At 34.3% G+C, this 18,613-nt stretch overlaps 1 protein-coding gene across 1 annotated transcript; it reads left to right on the top strand.

Annotated features, from left to right (window-relative positions):
- The first annotated feature begins 376 nt into the window (after positions 1-376).
- LOC101896772 (odorant receptor 85c-like) lies at positions 377-15,603 on the top strand. The gene is given in 5 exon segments (XM_059122622.1): positions 377-1,077; positions 1,080-1,221; positions 1,283-1,484; positions 15,217-15,372; positions 15,436-15,603. Coding segments are annotated over 5 exon segments (1,224 nt in total). The 5' UTR covers positions 377-413; the 3' UTR covers positions 15,496-15,603.
- Positions 15,604-18,613: the final 3,010 nt, after the last annotated feature.

Genomic DNA, 18,613 nt, shown 5'->3' with positions numbered 1-18,613 from the left:
CCTCCAATATGAATGCGTGTTCGCATTTGAATAATAATTGAACGTTCGTTGATTTTTTAACGCCCATTAACAAAACAAATATTACATTTCACAAAACACAAATGAAAAAAACTTAAATATCAAAAATTATCTGAAACGTAAAGAAAGGAATAATAATAGACCTCTTGATGCCAGCCCAAGCACGTAAACATATAATTATGGCTATTATCAAGGCATTTGTGGTTTTCAGAAAGGCAGACAGGAATTGTAAGCCAAAAGAAGGTTATGTCCTTTTTAAGAAATATAAATTAATAAATAAAGCCATTAAAGAAAAAGTGGCTATAAAATCAAGTTTACAACAGTCCACATGAGTTAGTTTTTCAGTGGCAAGAGCTAGGCGCCGGGCCATTATTTCGTAAAAAAAAAAATTAAAAATGAAAAAGGCCGCAACATTTGATGATTTTTTCAAGTTGGCCAGTTTTTTCTACAGAACCATTGGCATCGAGCCCTACGATGAGCCAGGAGTTGAAGTGAAGAAATCCAAATCTTTTGCAGAAAATTTCATATTCTATTCGGGAGTCATAAATCTGAACTATGTTCTCATCATGGAAATAGTCTACGTGGCCGTGGCATTTATACGTGGCGAAAATATTCTCGAGGCCATAATGTGTCTATCCTATATCGGTTTCGTGATTGTCGGAGAATCGAAAATGTTTTTCGTTTTTCGCAAGAAACCCATTCTAAGTAAATTTGTCAAACGACTAGTGGAAATATTTCCCCAAGAATTCGAACTACAACAAACCTACAATCTTTCGAGTTATTTGCGGCAATCCAGCAGAGTGACAATTGGCTTTGCCCTACTCTATATGATATTGATTTGGACCTATAACCTCTATGCCATGACTCAATATTTGCTCTATGAAAAATGGCTGGGAAGTCGGGTTGTGGGACAACAGCTACCCTATTACACATATGCCTGGTGGGATTGGCATGATCATTGGACCTACTATCTATTGTATTTTATACATGCCTTTGCTGGCTATACCTCGGCTACGGGACAAATTGCCAGCGACATAATGTTGTGCGGATTTGCCACCCAATAATAATGCATTTCCATTATATTTCACATGTCTTGACGAACTACAAGGTGAAAGTGGATGAAGCCAAAAATAAGCAGCTGGGACGTTCGCAGGACATTACATTTCTAAAGGACATAATTGAATATCATAATTGCTTACTGGAGTAGGTTTTCTGATTTTTTATTGGAATTCTATATAATTTGGATCTGTATTCTTTCATTCAGGTTGAGTGAACAATTGAATAGTGTCTTCAGTCTACCGCTGCTCTTGAACTTCTCAGCATCTTCGTTTGTCATTTGCTTTGTGGGCTTTCAAATGACCATTGGTGTGGAACCGGATGCCCTCATCAAATTGTTTTTGTTCCTTTTCTCATCGACAGCCCAGGTCTATTTGATTTGCCATTACAGTCAGATGTTAATTGATGCGGTAAGTCAAAAGAAATGATATGAAAAATCCAGGATCATATAATGTCCTTGGGAAATAATTTTTCATAGCCACGATAGTAAAAAATCCTTGGAAAAATATTCTTAAGAATTTTGAGAATACTTTAAAATATCCACAAGCACAGAAAATCCCAAAAAAGTCCATGAGTAAAATTTCGAGATGTCATCTACAGGATGAGATTAAAAACAGCAACAAAGTCAAATGCCATAATTTTTACATTTTGTTTAATTTCATTGAATGAAAGCAAAAAATTTCGGAAATAGCATCATATTTTAGAATAAGTTAAGATTAGTTCAAATTGGTCACCTTTGGCAAGAATTATGGCCTTCAAACGGCCAATGAAACCGTCACACGCTGCCCGAATGTTGATCTGCGGTTTTTCGGCCCATTCCCGGCGAAGCGTTTGCTTGAGGTGATCGACACTTTGGAATTTTTTAGTGAAAACTTTGCCTTCCAAAATATTCCAGACACAATAGTCCAACGGATTGGTATCCGGAGATTTTGGCGGCCATTGTACGCTGGAAATGAAGTGAGGAACCTCATTTTGTAACCATTCTTGCTTCCGTGCCCCAGAATATTTTCGAGATAATATTCGGCATTTATTCTGATGCCACGGTCGATTAACACGAGCGGAGAGCGACCAACGGCTGTTATGGCGGCTCACACCATCACCATAGCCGGCGCTTGAGCTCTGGTGGCCAACCGAAGGTGCACATTTTTAACTGACCTCTTTTGCAAGTAAACACGGTCATTTTGTTTGTTTCCAAACTGCCGGACAACGAATGTTTTCTCATCGGAGAAAACTAAATTCAGTAGTTTACCACTTTCGGCCAAGCGAAGCAATGTTTTAGCTCTTTTGAGTCTATTTTCTCTCCGTTGTTGTGAAGTTCTTGCACTTTTTGGAATTTCAATGGCTTTACCCCGAGCTCATTTTTCAATATTTTCCGAATGGAATATTCCGATATGTTCAGCTCACGAGTCATTTTTCGGCCACTGTGACACGGGTTTCGATCAAGTCGCTTCTTTACTTTTCGAACCATTTCTGCTGATGTTGCTGTTTTCTTCTGTTCACTTCCTTGACGTCGGGCTACGCTACCAGTATCACGGCAATGAGCGATGGTACAAGACACAAAAGATTTATTCATATTAAAATGCTGGAGTGAACTAACGATAGCCGCCTGTGGCTTTCCAGCCAAATATAAAGAAATCACACTATCACGCTTGAATTCCCTCACGAATAACTTTTTTTCTTGAAAATTCTCACCAAAATGCTTTTGAACGCTTGTAAACCGTGTAATGAGCTGTCCCTGGATAATTTTAACAGCTGCCGGACGAGTGGCTTAGAATTGACGGCAGTCTGAAGTTCGTTGCAGTTTTTTCATCTCACCCTGTAATTGTTCGGAAAACCCCAAATTGTACTAAATTCGGTATTTAATGGTAGAATAGACCTGAAATTCTTAAATTTATATTCAGATCACTGTTGGTTTCTTCTATTGGATACGTGTACTATATTTGTACGAAAAGTACTAAGCGGCACTAAATTGGGTATTGGGTGAAGGGGTAAAGCTGGAATCCGAAATCAGGTCTCTGTTGGTATGTGGGATCGGGATATGAAGGTGGTTTTGGAATTTTTTCAAACAGTACTAAATTTGGTACTAGGTGAAGGAATAGAGCTGAAGTCTTGAAATTTGATGTTAAGGTAGCTAGAGAAATGTGTACTATATTTGTACCAAAAGTACTAATAGTACTAAATTTGGTATTAGGTTAATGAATGAGACTGAAATCCTAAAAATTGATATTGAGGTCTCTGTTTGTTTCTGATATTGTGGTGGTTTTGAAAATGTCTGCTATATTGTTCGAATAACATTAATGGCACTATATTTGATATTGGGTGCAGGGATAGAATTCTAAAAATTTGTATTTAGTCCTCTGTTGGTATCTGGAATTAAGATCCGTAAGTGGTTTTAAAAACGTGTACTATAATAGTTTGAAAAGTACTCAGTGGTACCAAATTCGGTATTAGGTGAAAGGATAGAACTGGAATCTCGAAATTCGGAGGAGATTTCGTATATGAGTACTATATTTGCACGAAAAGTACTACGCAGTACTTACTTTCTTATTGAGTGAAGGCATAGTGCTGAAATCCCGAAATCTGATATGAATGTCACTGTGGGTAAATGCGTACAATAATTTCTCGAAAATAATTAAATGGTTCTAATTTTGGAACGATTTTTGTGTCTATGATGGAGACATGTAGATAGTTTTGGATATGTTATTATACCCTCCACCATTGTATGAAGGGTATTTTATATATTCAGTAACACCTCGAAATATTAGACATTTTATTCTTGATCAGCATAACATTCTATGTCGATCTGTGGAAATCACTCTAGCTTCCGAAAGAAATGAAGTAGGTTGATAAAATTTTACTCAAATGTATATTATGTCTGGAGGACTTTTGGTATTGAAAATGTGCCATGTAGGTCCACGTTTGGTATAGTCGCATATAATGGCAACTCTCTATTTTCGGTATTTTTGTGATTTGAGCGACATTATTCACCGGCAATGTTTCAAATATGGTATTTAAAGTTCGCAATGGATACTGCAGCCTATGACAAAAAATTGTCTGTGCAGGTCCACGTCTTCGTATAGTCACCATATATCAGTACCTCCCTATATTCGGTATTTTGATGATTTTAGCGATATTATTAAACGGAATTGTTTCAAATTTGGTATTTGAAGTTCGCAATGGATACTACAGCCTATGACAGAAAATTATCTATGTAGGTCCAGGTCTTCGTATAGGCCCCATATATCAGTACCTCCCTATTTTCGGTATTTAGATGATTTAAGCGATGTTATTCACCGGAATTGTTTCAAATTTGGTATTAGAGTTCTAATGGGAATTACAGTCTAAGGCAGAAGATTTTCTGTGCAGGTCCACGTCTTCGTTTAGCCCCCATATAACGGTACCTCCCTATTTTCGGTATTTTGATGATTTGAGCCACATTATTCACCGGAAATGTTTCAAATATGGTATTTGAAGATCGTAATGGTTACTACAGCCTAGGACAGAATATTGTCTGTGCATGTCCACGTCTTCATATAACGGCACCTTCCGATATTCGATATGTTGATGATTTTAGCGACATTATGGTTTTAAATGGAATAGTTTCAAATTAGGTACTTGAAGTTCGTAATGGATACTAAAGCCCAAGACAGAAAATTGTCTGTGCAGGTTCACGTCTGCGTATAACCCCATATAACAGTACCTTGCGATATTCGGGTTCACGTCGTCGTATACATGCGGCTGCATTAAGTATATTTAAGATCTCAACGGATTTTATTTATTTTTTTTTTTTTATTTTTGAAAATTGCCAAATTCGTTCCAAATGTTGAAGGGTATTCAAAGTTCGGCCCGGCCGAGTTTAAAACGTTTTTATTTCTGCTTTCATAATCTGCTAGAATTTTTTCTGTTATTATTAAAAAAAAATTGTAGAAGAGAGAGCTTTTATTGACTTTTTATTTCGGATCACCCTATTATATAGTTTGTTTCTAAATGAAAATATTTTAAATTTATAACAGATAGTACGTCTAAAGAAATGAAACTCTCCCTCTAAAAAAACATGTAATTGCTTAAATAATATTTTCAATGTTGAATTTTTAACGCCCATTAAGGATACCTTAAACTGTCAACAAAAGAACTCAAACTCAATATTTAAAAAAAAAAACCAAATCCTAGTAATAAAAGCTTTATGGAGGGTGTTGTATGAATACCAAAAAAAAAAAAAACAAACAAACATATAATTATGACTATTATAAGGACATCGAGGTTATTGAAACACAGACAGCAATTGAAACCAAAATAATTGGAATGTCCTTCTGAAAAATCATAAATTAATAAAATCATTAAAAACGGTGCAAACAAAAAAATTACAACAGTTGAAGAAGTTAGTTTCTCATTCATAGTAGTTTTGCTAAGGACAATGAGCAACGCCGCAAAATTCGATGATTTTTTCAAGATGTCGCGGTTTTTCTACACCACCATTGGCGTAGAACCCTACAATGAACCGGGTGTGGAAGTGAAAAAATCCAAATCTTTTGCGGCAAATTTGATATTCTATTCGGGAGTGATCAATTTAAATTATCTGCTCTCCATGGAAATGGTCTACGTGGCCGTGGCATTTGTGCGTGGCGAAAATATCCTTGAGGCCATAATGTGCCTATCCTACATCGGCTTTGTAATTGTCGGGGAGTCGAAAATGTTTTTCGTTTTCCTAAAGAAACCAATTCTAAGTGAATTTGTAAAACGTCTCGTCTCAATTTTCCACAAGAAGTGAAATTACAAAAAAGTTGCAATCTTGCGAGTTATTTAAGGCAATACAGTAGGGTGACCATCTTCTTTGCCCTACTCTATATGATATTGATTTGGACCTATAACCTGTACGCCATAACCCAATATGTGCTGTATGAAAAATTGCTGGAAACTCGTATTGTGGGACAACAGTTTCCCTATTACACCTACAACTGGTGGGATTGGCAGGATCATTGGTCCTATTACCTATTGTATTTCATGCATGCCTTTGCGGGCTACACCTCGGCGGCAGGACAAATTGCCAGTGACATACTCTTGTGTGGATTTGTCACCCAGATTATAATGCATTTTCATAATATCTCGCATGTTGTAACAAATTATAAGGTAAAAATTGACAAAGCCAAAAATAGGCAGGTGGGTCTTTCAAAGGATATGGCATTTCTGAAGGACATTATTGTCTACCATAAATGTCTGTTGGAGTAAGTTTTTTGATTTATTGACAATCTTTATTTTGGAAAAAATCATCTACTCCTGCTTCCAGCTTAAGTGAACAGTTGGCCAGCGTCTTCAGTTTACCGCTGCTGCTGAACTTCTCAGCTTCTTCGTTTGTTATTTGCTTTGTCGGCTTTCAAATGACTATTGGTGTGGAGCCGGATACTCTCGTTAAATTGTTTCTTTTCCTTTTCTCATCGACAGCTCAAGTCTATTTGATTTGTCACTACAGCCAAATGTAAATGGATGCGGTTAGTTAAGTATCCGAGTTACTTTAAGAAATAACTGAGTAAAATACACACTTTAGCTCCGGGGAACTTCAGTAAAGCTGGGACTTAAAAAAAAATATTTTTAAAATATGCACTTTGCTGAAGGTCTTTAAAAAATTATTTCCAAAAATCCACTTTGGTAAAAAATATTAAAAATTATTTTAAAAAAAACCAACTTTGCTAAAAGCCTTTAAAAATTATTTCGAAAAAGCCGAGCTGCCACGCTACGCTTCAGTAACACTGTACAATAAAATTCAATGTTTTCTATAATTACAAGAAAAATCCAGCAGATTATGACAGTGGAGCTAAAAATAGAAAACACGTGTATCGCTATATTAAAAGTTTTCTTCAAGTTTATCCCTCTTTAATTTTTTTTGAAATTTAGGATTAAGATTCCTTTAGAATCCTTTTATTATACCCTTCATCATAGTATGGAAGGTATATTAAATTTGTCATTCCATTTGTAACACCTCGAAATAAACAATTTAGACCCCACCCCACATATTCTCGATCAGCATAAAATTCTATGTCGATTTAGCGATGTCCGTTCGTCTATCCGTCTGTCCGTCTGTGGAATCACTCTAGCTTCCGAACGAATTGAAGTAGATTGATAAAATTTTGCTCAAATGTTTATAATGTTTGCAGGGCTTTTGGTATTGAAAATGGGCCATGTAGGTCCACGTTTTGGTATAGCCCCCATATAACGGTACCTCCCGATATTCGGTATTTTGATGATTTTAGCGACATTATTCACCGGAATATTTTCAAATTTTGGTATTTGTAGTACGTAATGGATACTACAGCCTATGACAGAAAATTGTCTGTGCAGGTCCACGTCTTCGTATAGCCCCCGTATAACGGTACCTCCCGATATTAGGTATTTTGATGATTTTAGCGAATTTATTCACCGGAATTGTTTCAAATTGGGTATTTAAAGTTCGTTATGGAAACTACAGCCTAAAACAGAAAATTATCTGTGCAGGTCTACCTCTTCGTAAAGCCCTCATATAACGGTATCTCCCGATATTCTGTATTTTAATGATTTTAGGGCCATTTGTCACCAGAATTGTTTCAAATTTGGTATTTGAAGTTCGTAATGGATACTAAAGTCTATAACTGAAAATTGTGTGTGTAAGTCCACGTCTTCGTATAGCCCCCATATAACGGTACCTCCCAATATTCGGTATTTTGATTTTATCTACATTATAACCGATTTTTTAAGTTTCGCATTTGAATATTTTAATAGCTTATGACAAATGTTACCTATGCAGACTCATGTCATCGTATAGACTCTTATTTAATAGCTACACTCGGTATTTTTATGATGTCATGTAAATGACCGAACATCGGCTCTTATGGCAGGCGCTTGATTTCTGGTGGCCAACCGAAGGTGCACATTTTCAGCTAACCTCTTTGGCAAGTAAACACGGTCATTTTGTTTTCTTACAAACTGCTGGACAACGAATGTTTTCTCATCGGAGAAAACCAAATTCGGCAGTTCACCACTTTCGGCCAAGCGAAGCAACTCTTTACCTCTTTTGAGTCTATTTTCTTTCTGTTGCGGTGTAAGCTCTTGCACTTTTTAGATGCTTTACCCCGATCTCATCTTTCAATATTTGCCGAATGGAATATTGCGATATGTTCAACTCACGAGCCATTTTTTGGCCATTGCGACGCGATTTTCGATCAAGTCGCTTCTTTACTTTTCGAACCATTTCTGCTGATGTTGCTGTTTCTTCCGACCACTTCCTTGACGTCGCGCTACGCTACAAGTATCATGTAACAAGCGATGGCACGAGACACAACAAATTATTCACATTTAAATGCTGGAGTGCTCTGAAAATAGCCACTTGTGGTTTTCCAGCCAAATATAAAGAAATTCGTGAATGCCATCACGAATAACTTTTTTTCTGGAAAAATCTCACCAAAATGCTTTTGTGCGCTTGTAAACAATATAATGAGCTGTCACTGGAATAATTTTAACAGCTATCGGACGAGTGGCTTAGAAATGACAGCAGTCTGGAGTTGGTTGCAGTTTTTTCATCTCCCTCTAGTCTGAAGGTATAAAAATGTCGTCCTATATCAGCGCTCGCCAACACACCACCACCGCCAACACACCCAATTCCACACCCTATGAAACAAACACAATCAAAGCTTTTGTTTTGGTAGTGGTTGGCTAGTCCTGCTATATATATATACAATGTTCTGCCACCGGAGCTAGAACCCTTTACTACAGTTGTTCGGTATTTTTACTGTAATTCGGTATTTGAAGTTCATAATGGGTTGTACAACCGGTGTCAAAACTTTGTTCATATTGGTCCATGTTATCCATATTACTGTACCCACCGATATTTTGACGATCCTAGCAGTATTTTTCCGTATTATTTCGAATTCGGTATTTTATACTAGATAACAATCCTTGCTGTCGGAAGTTGTTCTCGGTTGGTATGGATCCTATATAACGGTTCCAACCATTTTATTATGTTTTAAAACTTTAATTGCATTCTTCAACCTTTCTCACTGGTATTTGCAGTTTGAGTTCAGATTCTTTTATTTAAAAATGTTTTTTCTCCAGATTGTGAAGGGTATTGATATTGGTATTTTAACTTCGAACTTATTGCTTTTTTAATTGTTTACAAATAAGCTCTTTTAAAATGTGTTTTAGAGAACAAATTCTGAAATTGTAATTGATAAATTAATTACAACTCAACAAAAAAAATCAATTTTTTCATAAGACGTGTTTTGTTTTCTTTTTATAGCACATAAGAATTAAAATTTTGGGCACGCCGCAAAATATAAAAGGTGGAGGTTGAATATAAAATATCTTTTTTTTTTTATAAATAATAAGATTTTTTCGAGCTTTAGGCCATTTTCGGATTTATTTTATTGATTACAATAATATGTTCCCAATATTTCGCAATTATCAAATTGCATCTTCAGGGGCAATCTATTTTAGAAAACATAATTATTAGTATCACAGCATTTTGTTATGGGCACAATTATTTTCCAAAAAAGAGATTTCTTACATTTACATAAAATTGTCAGATTTACTTAACAGCTAATGTAGTTTTTACTACCATTGTCTGGTGTTATTATTGCACTGATTATTTCTACGTATTGCACGATCTCTTCTTTGTCAAGTGTCGATAACAATAAGCTGCATTATCGGTGTCGCTTTTGTAATTGATCTTTTTGTTTGTTGGTATGTTATTTATATGCAGCATCTCCAATGTTAACCTTCTGTTGTAGTTGTTCTCCGCCTGTAATACTCGTATTTTGTCAAAGTTTGGTATGTGGTTGTTAAGTTTACAGTGTTCCGCAAGTGCTGTTTTTTGAATATTGTTTTGGCTCCTTAATTTAATGTCTGATTTATGTCCCGATATTCTAGTTTTTAATTTGTTTTTTGTGGTACCAACATATATTTTTCCACATTTTTCGTCTTTTGTTCCATCACATTCAATGCTATATATTACATTGTGTCTCTCACTTAACGGAATTCTACTTTTGGTATTAGTAAATAAACTTTTTAGTGTATTGTTTGTCCGTGTTGCTATTTGCAGTTTATCCTTGTCATATAAATCGGAATTTTGGAATCTCTCAGATAATCCAGGAATATAAATCATTGATTTGTAATATTTTTCTTGAGATTTGTCCTTAGATTTCGGTATATTATATTCATTTATTAATTTTTCAATTAATAATTTTGGAAAACAGTTTTTGGACAGTATTTTTTGTATTTTGTTTTTATTAGTTTCGTGGAATTTATGGTCGCTAATATTCAATATTCTGTTTATAAGATTCCTACCTGTGTTAATAATCATTTGTTTTGGATGTTTCGAGTGGAAATTTAATATGCGACTCGATGCCGTCGGTTTTTGATACCAGTTCATTTCTATTTTATTGTCCTTTCTCATTACAAGTGTGTCCAGATATGGGATGGAACCATTATGCTCCTTTTCAATGGTAAATTTAATATTTTTGTTGAAATTATTGAAAGTCGTCAATGTTTCTTGTATTGCATTTTCCCCAACAATCATAAATAAATCGTCTACATACTTTGTTAATATCACAGGTTTCGTCTTAAGTTTTTCCATGCAGGTGTCAAGTAGTTTCTCCATCACTATATCAGCTACAATCGGAGAAGCTGGTGAACCCATAGGTAGTCCTTTCTTTTGTTTGTATATTCTGCCCTCATATTGAAAATATCGATTATCTTTAATACAAAACTTTAGAATACTTAAAAATAAGCTCTTTGACATATTGGTGTATTCCTCAATTTCGTTCCATCTTTTCTCTATTATTTCTAGTCCCAGGTCCACAGGTATACTTGGAAAAAGTGACACAACATCAAATGAGACCATCTGCTCTTCGTCTTTAATCGTCAAGTTTTAATCTTATCTCTAAATTGCATCGAGTCACTTACATTGTATTTGGAGTTTTTGTATCAACAAAGAATGAATGAGATATTAGGTGACATGATGACTTACCAACGATTAATTAAAGACCCCACATCTAACTTGTCCAAGAAAAACAATGAACTCGTGGAAGAATTGTTTAAAAACAATATAATATCGACGGCAGAGAAAAAATGTCTGAAAACTGACGTGGCTATAGCACCAAGACTATACGGACTACCCAAAATTCATAAAGAAAATTTCCCCTTGAGACCTATATGCTCATCGGTTAACTCACCTTCAATACAATTATGCAAATATGTGGTAAATATTCTAAAAAATCTGACCAAAAACTCCAAATACAATGTAAGTGACTCGATGCAATTTAGAGATAAGATTAAAAACTTGACGATTAAAGACGAAGAGCAGATGGTCTCATTTGATGTTGTGTCACTTTTTCCAAGTATACCTGTGGACCTGGGACTAGAAATAATAGAGAAAAGATGGAACGAAATTGAGGAATACACCAATATGTCATAGAGCTTATTTTTAAGTATTCTAAAGTTTTGTATTAAAGATAATCGATATTTTCAATATGAGGGCAGAATATACAAACAAAAGAAAGGACTACCTATGGGTTCACCAGCTTCTCCGATTGTAGCTGATATAGTGATGGAGAAACTACTTGACACCTGCATGGAAAAACTTAAGACGAAACCTGTGATATTAACAAAGTATGTAGACGATTTATTTATGATTGTTGGGGAAAATGCAATACAAGAAACATTGACGACTTTCAATAATTTCAACAAAAATATTAAATTTACCATTGAAAAGGAGCATAATGGTTCCATCCCATATCTGGACACACTTGTAATGAGAAAGGACAATAAAATAGAAATGAACTGGTATCAAAAAACCGACGGCATCGAGTCGCATATTAAATTTCCACTCGAAACATCCAAAACAAATGATTATTAACACAGGTAGGAATCTTATAAACAGAATATTGAATATTAGCGACCATAAATTCCACGAAACTAATAAAAACAAAATACAAAAAATACTGTCCAAAAACTGTTTTCCAAAATTATTAATTGAAAAATTAATAAATGAATATAATATACCGAAATCTAAGGACAAATCTCAAGAAAAATATTACAAATCAATGATTTATATTCCTGGATTATCTGAGAGATTCCAAAATTCCGATTTATATGACAAGGATAAACTGCAAATAGCAACACGGACAAACAATACACTAAAAAGTTTATTTACTAATACCAAAAGTAGAATTCCGTTAAGTGAGAGACACAATGTAATATATAGCATTGAATGTGATGGAACAAAAGACGAAAAATGTGGAAAAATATATGTTGGTACCACAAAAAACAAATTAAAAACTAGAATATCGGGACATAAATCAGACATTAAATTAAGGAGCCAAAACAATATTCAAAAAACAGCACTTGCGGAACACTGTAAACTTAACAACCACATACCAAACTTTGACAAAATACGAGTATTACAGGCGGAGAACAACTACAACAGAAGGTTAACATTGGAGATGCTGCATATAAATAACATACCAACAAACAAAAAGATCAATTACAAAAGCGACACCGATAATGCAGCTTATTGTTATCGACACTTGACAAAGAAGAGATCGTGCAATACGTAGAAATAATCAGTGCAATAATAACACCAGACAATGGTAGTAAAAACTACATTAGCTGTTAAGTAAATCTGACAATTTTATGTAAATGTAAGAAATCTCTTTTTGGAAAATAATTGTGCCCATAACAAAATGCTGTGATACTAATAATTATGTTTTCTAAAATAGATTGCCCCTGAAGATGCAATTTGATAATTGCGAAATATTGGGAACATATTATTGTAATCAATAAAATAAATCCGAAAATGGCCTAAAGCTCGAAAAAATCTTATTATTTATAAATCAAATAAAAAGGCCGATAAACAACCATTTCTCAATATAAAATATATCTATCAATACCAACGCATAATTTTATAGAATATTTTCAACTACCAACAGAACCACAAATGTGATATTTAAAATAAATTTTTCTAGCACCAATAGACCCACAACCTGAATTTTTTAAAAAATTTATTTCAATTCATGACTCACCTTATTTCCACAAAAATTCAATGATTTTTTTTTAATTTATGACTAATTCAACCACTTCTATCTGGACAACTAACTTATTTGACATACTCTACACCCAGGACTAAAGCGATTTTTAAAGAGAAGCATAAAATAATAAGTACAGTATTGGAAATTGAACTCACCCCTTTTTAATTCCATTTATGTTTGACCCTTAAAAAGTTTTTTTTTAATTAAAACATTTTCAAATTTTCCCTGAAGTTTATTAATTTAAGTTTAATTTTCATTTCTCCATTTTTAGAGATGTCGATATCTTATTTTAAAACTTGACAGCAATTAGTTTATTTTCTATATGGAAGGATGATTTCGAAAGTCTCTAAAAGTTCAATATATATAGTAATTGTAGCAGTGGAATTTAATATAGAAAACAATCCATGTGCAACAAATATACTCATTATACATCTGGTTATACCTCATATTTTTGTAGCGCAAGACAAGAAAATCAGAAATCTAAGTTTTTGGTTAAAAGTGTAATTCAAATGAAAAACTTTTGTGGGGGAGGCACGAGCAGTTGTGAGTCGAAAAATTCAATATTCACATAAGATCTCTGGTTGAGAAAAATGTGTTTATATAACAAGTAAACAAGTAAAAAACCTGTAAGCTCGGCCGGGCCGAACTTTGAATACCCTCCACCATTTGGAATGAATTTGGCAATTTTTAAAAAATAAAATCTGTTAAAAATTCTGTTAAAATCTTAAAAAAAACCAAATGTAGCCATTATATTAGGGTCTAAACTCGACGTGGACCTGCATGGTCAACTTCTGTCATAAGCCATAACAATATTCAAATGCGAAACTTAAAAAAAAAGTGAATAATGTGGCTAAAATCTTCAATATAAAGAGGTACTATTATATGGGGGCTATGCCAAATGTGGACCTGCACAGAAAATTTTCTGCCTTAGACTGCAGTATGCATTACGTACTTCAAATACCAAATTTGAAACAATTCCAATGAAAAATTTAGCTACAATTATCAAAATATCAAATATAGGGAGGTACCGTTATATGGGTGCTATAAGAAGACGTGAACCTGCAACCTGCACAATTTTCTGTAATAGGCTGTAGTATTCATTACGAACTTCAAATACCAAATTTTAAACAATTCCGGTAAATAATGTCGCTAAAATCATCAAAATACATAATATCGGGAGGTACCGTTATATTGGGGCTTTACGTGGACCTACATGACCCATATCCAATACCAAAAGTACTGCAGATATAATATACATTTGAGTAAAATTTTAGCAAATCTACTTAATTTCGTTCGTAAGCTAGAGTGATTTCTACATACATACACTCTGTTGCCATATGAAAATAGTTAATTAATATACTTTTAATTTTCAAAATATAATTACTGCTAATGGGTTCGTAATCTGATTTTTAATGAATATTATTGTATAAGATCTAATAGTTTAAACATATAAACAAGCTACATTTTTCATATTATTTTTACATTTGCCTCTATCGTAATCCCTAACAGCAGGATTTTTAGAAAACTAAAAAATTTTCGATGGAAACAATAAATAGCTAATTATGTTTTGAAACTTCTTCTAATTATAACTTATTAGCACAAAGAAAAAATAGATTGACATTAATTAGTCGACAACATAGAAATTCCTTAGAATATGTTATCTTCGACTGAACATTAAAAACAAGAAATTATATTCGTCCGAACCGAATATTAAATACCATATACCATTTCAACATAGATGTGCATGTGGATTGAGACTCAAATTTATAAACTTCATCACGGCACCATTAAAAGTTTCAAATTTGTGTTAAATATTTGAAAATCTATAACATTTCTTAAACGTAGTGTGCTTCTAAAGTCACTGGTTATACTTTGGAGGCACTCTATTTATAATAATATACCGACAATACTTCTAATTCCAAAAAATACTAAAACATTTTCCCAGCTTATGCGTGTGACAACTCTCGAAAGGAGTAAGATTTAGATCAAACCATAAATTTTGACATTCAAAGAACTTTTTCTATGACCAGAAGAGATCTCATACGCGAACTGGTTTGCTTTAGACTCAAATTGGTAATTTTTTTTCTTTCAGAGTTTGAATGTAGCCGATGCAGTTTACAATCAAAATTGGTCCATTGCCGATGTTCGATATCAAAAAATGTTGATACTTATGGCCGAACGTGCACAAAAACCGGTCCAACTGAGAGCGACAACTCTTGTGTTGATCTCACGGGGAACCATGACTGAGGTAAGAGAAAGACTCTTGAATTTTTATTAATTTTTATAAAAAAATATTTTCCTTTTTTAATAGCTCATGCAATTGTCTTATAAATTTTTCGCTTTGCTCCGAACCATGTATGTGAAGAAATAAAGGAATAAAAAAAAATAAAAATTATGCAAATACATATATAACAATCTATTTGGTGTATCAAAAGTTGTTCGCATAAAAATAAATACAAACGAATACTGAGACTAATCATATTATTGTAGTTTTTTGGTATATTATTTCACTGATTTTTGGAAGTAAATTTTTTTGCTCCACCGGAACAACTCTAGTTTAGTAAAAACTCTCAGATTTTTTTTTTTTTTTTGCTGTTTTATAGGTCTAGTTAATTTCCACTGTATAGTGCAGTATTCGAAGTCCACACTGGGGCAGCAACGACCGACCTATACTGTTATAAGAGGGCAATAAGTTTTCAATGTCCTTTTCTATTCATCAAAGATAGCTAGAACTGCCGTCGAATGTGTCTTCGAGGATTTGAGACCTTTATCGGAATTAAATATTACCGAACTGGAATCTTTCAGCCGTGTTCTCATTTCTTCGTATGTAAATAAGATAAAATCGGCCTCACACTTATGCCACCAACAACAGGATTCGACGCCAGAATCATACAATGATCTGCATATGATGGAACTCACTTCTTCACTCTACAGACAGTAGCCCGTTTTTGGGGGAGCCTGAGTTGTCAATGAATTGGCTTAAGAGACCCTTCGGTAGTTCGTGTAGCAAGGCAGTTCCTGAGACAACATATAAGATGGAGGTACCGTTATATGGGGGCTATACTTAAACGTGGAACAATATAGCTCATTTACTGACTTAACGATTCATTAACGCCCAGAAATGTACTAAAATGTACTACATTTGCTACCATTTCGTATCATGTGGTTAGAGCTAAAACTTGGAATGGTAATCAAGGTTGTAGTTGTAGAAGTGTGTATATGAAAAGTAATAAACGGTACTAAATTTAGTACAATTTGAATTTGTGGAATGGATAGAGCTGGAATTGGGATATGGAGTAATTTTTACTTATGTACACGAAAAGTACTAAATAATTCGTACTTATGTGTACTAAATGGTACTAAATTTGTTACGATTTAAATTATGAGAGAACCAATAGAGTTGGAATTCTGAAATTTTGAAATAAGATAACTGTTGTATTGTAGGATTGGAATATTTGGGAACTGTTGGTAATAAATTTGGTACAATTTGGGTTTGGGTGAGCCGATAGGGCTGGAATCTTGAAATTAGGAAACAAATTTTTTTTTGGATAACATGATGCAGGTTGTTGTGGAAATTTGTAAATATATGTGTACTAAATGGTACAAAATTTGATACAAATATGAATTGTGGTGAACCGAGCTGGAATTCTAAAATGTGAAAATAAGAAATCTATTGGATTGCATGATTGAGGTATGAAGGTATTTTGGAGATTAGGAATGGCAGATTAAGCTATGTGGGTTTGGGAAGTTCGTACTTATGTTTACTAAGTTTGGTACAATTAGTACAAAAGGCAATAAATGGTTCAAAACTCAGTACTGATTCTACGTAGATTTCTAAATGGGTCGGAATTGATATGTTGTGTTGAGATATGGAGGTGGTTTTGGAAATACGTACCGGCTATGTGCGAAAGGTACTAAATGGTACTAAAATTTGAATTGTAGTCAATATTGGTGTATTGGGTTGAAATATGAAGTGATTTTGGAAATAGTTACCTACGGGACCGAAAAGATCCATGTGACTAATTAATCAATGCCCACGCGAAATGGGTATTAACTTTGATTTTGGTTGGGGAAGGAATAGAGCTGGGAATCTGACATTTGGAGTGAGAGTCTTTGATGTTGTGTTGGAAATAAAATAAAAGTAGTAAAATTCACTAGATTCACAAGAGACAAAAACTTAAAACTTTTTATGAGAATCAAGTCAGGGAAATAAAGTTGATATAAGAAGATGGTTTTAGGAATTCGTACTACACTTATACGAAAAATACTAAATGATACTAAATATTGCATAAGTGCTTGAAATGTGAAATTTGGAATCAGGTTTGAGAGTTGTCTTAGAAAATCGTACCAAAAAGTACGAAAAGCACTAAATAGTTCTAAATTTGGTATTTATGGTGGAAATAGAGCTGGAAATCTAAAATTTGATAGTTGGATCACTTCTTGTGCTGTAGGATTGATATATGAAGGTCGATTTAGAAATACATTTTAAACGAGTACTGAATGGTATTAAATTTGATATTTGGGAAAGTGATATGGCTTGACATCTAAAATTAATGTTCATTGAAAACAGACGTTTAATTTATAACATGATATTAATAAACTTTGGCCCGTCTTTGTAGGCGAGCTGGAGGCCAGTCTTTATAAAATTCTCCTAACATAAATTCCATATTCCGCATATGAATTAGCGGGCATTTGCTTTTTTAATATACAGGGTGATATGCTGTCATTTTTAAGCTACTAGTCCGACAGCTGTTAAAATTATTCCAGTGACAGCTCACTATATTGTTTGCAAGCGCACAAAAGCATTTTGGTGAGAATTTTCCAGAAAAAAACGTTATTCGTGATGGAATTCAAGCGTGATAGTGTGATTTCTTTATATTTGGCTGGAAAACCACAAGTAGCGTAGCCCGACGTCAAGGAAGTGGACGGAAGAAAACAGCAACATCAACAGAAATGGTTCGAAAAGTAAATAAGTGACTTGATCGAAACCCGCAGTGGTCGAAAAATAGCTCGTGGGCTGAACATATCGAAATATTCCATTCGGCAAATATTGAAAAATGAGCTCGGGGTAAAGCCCTTGAAATTCAAAAAGTGCAAGAACTTACACCGCAACAGAAAGAAAATAGACTCAACAAAACTAAAGAGTTGCTTCGCTTGGCCGAAAGTGGTGAACTGTCGAATTTGATTTTGGTTTTCTCCGATGAGAAAACATTCGTTGTCCAGCAGTTTGTAAACAAACAAAATGATCGTGTTTACTTGCCAAAGAGGTCAGCGGAAAATCTGCACCTTCGGTTGACCATCAGAACTTAAGCTCCGGCCATTGTGATGGTGTGGGCCACCATAACAACCGAAGGTCGCTCTCTGCTCGTATTAATCGACCGTGGCATCATCATAAATGCCGAATATTATCGCAAAAATATTCTGGAGGGTGTATTAAAGCCTTCGGTACCCAAACATTTTGGCCGCAGACCTTGGACATTCCAACAGGA

Source organism: Musca domestica, unplaced genomic scaffold (assembly GCF_030504385.1).
Source record: "Musca domestica strain aabys unplaced genomic scaffold, Musca_domestica.polishedcontigs.V.1.1 208, whole genome shotgun sequence".
Lineage (NCBI taxonomy): Eukaryota > Metazoa > Arthropoda > Insecta > Diptera > Muscidae > Musca > Musca domestica.
This window is presented reverse-complemented; position numbering and strand designations above follow the sequence as displayed.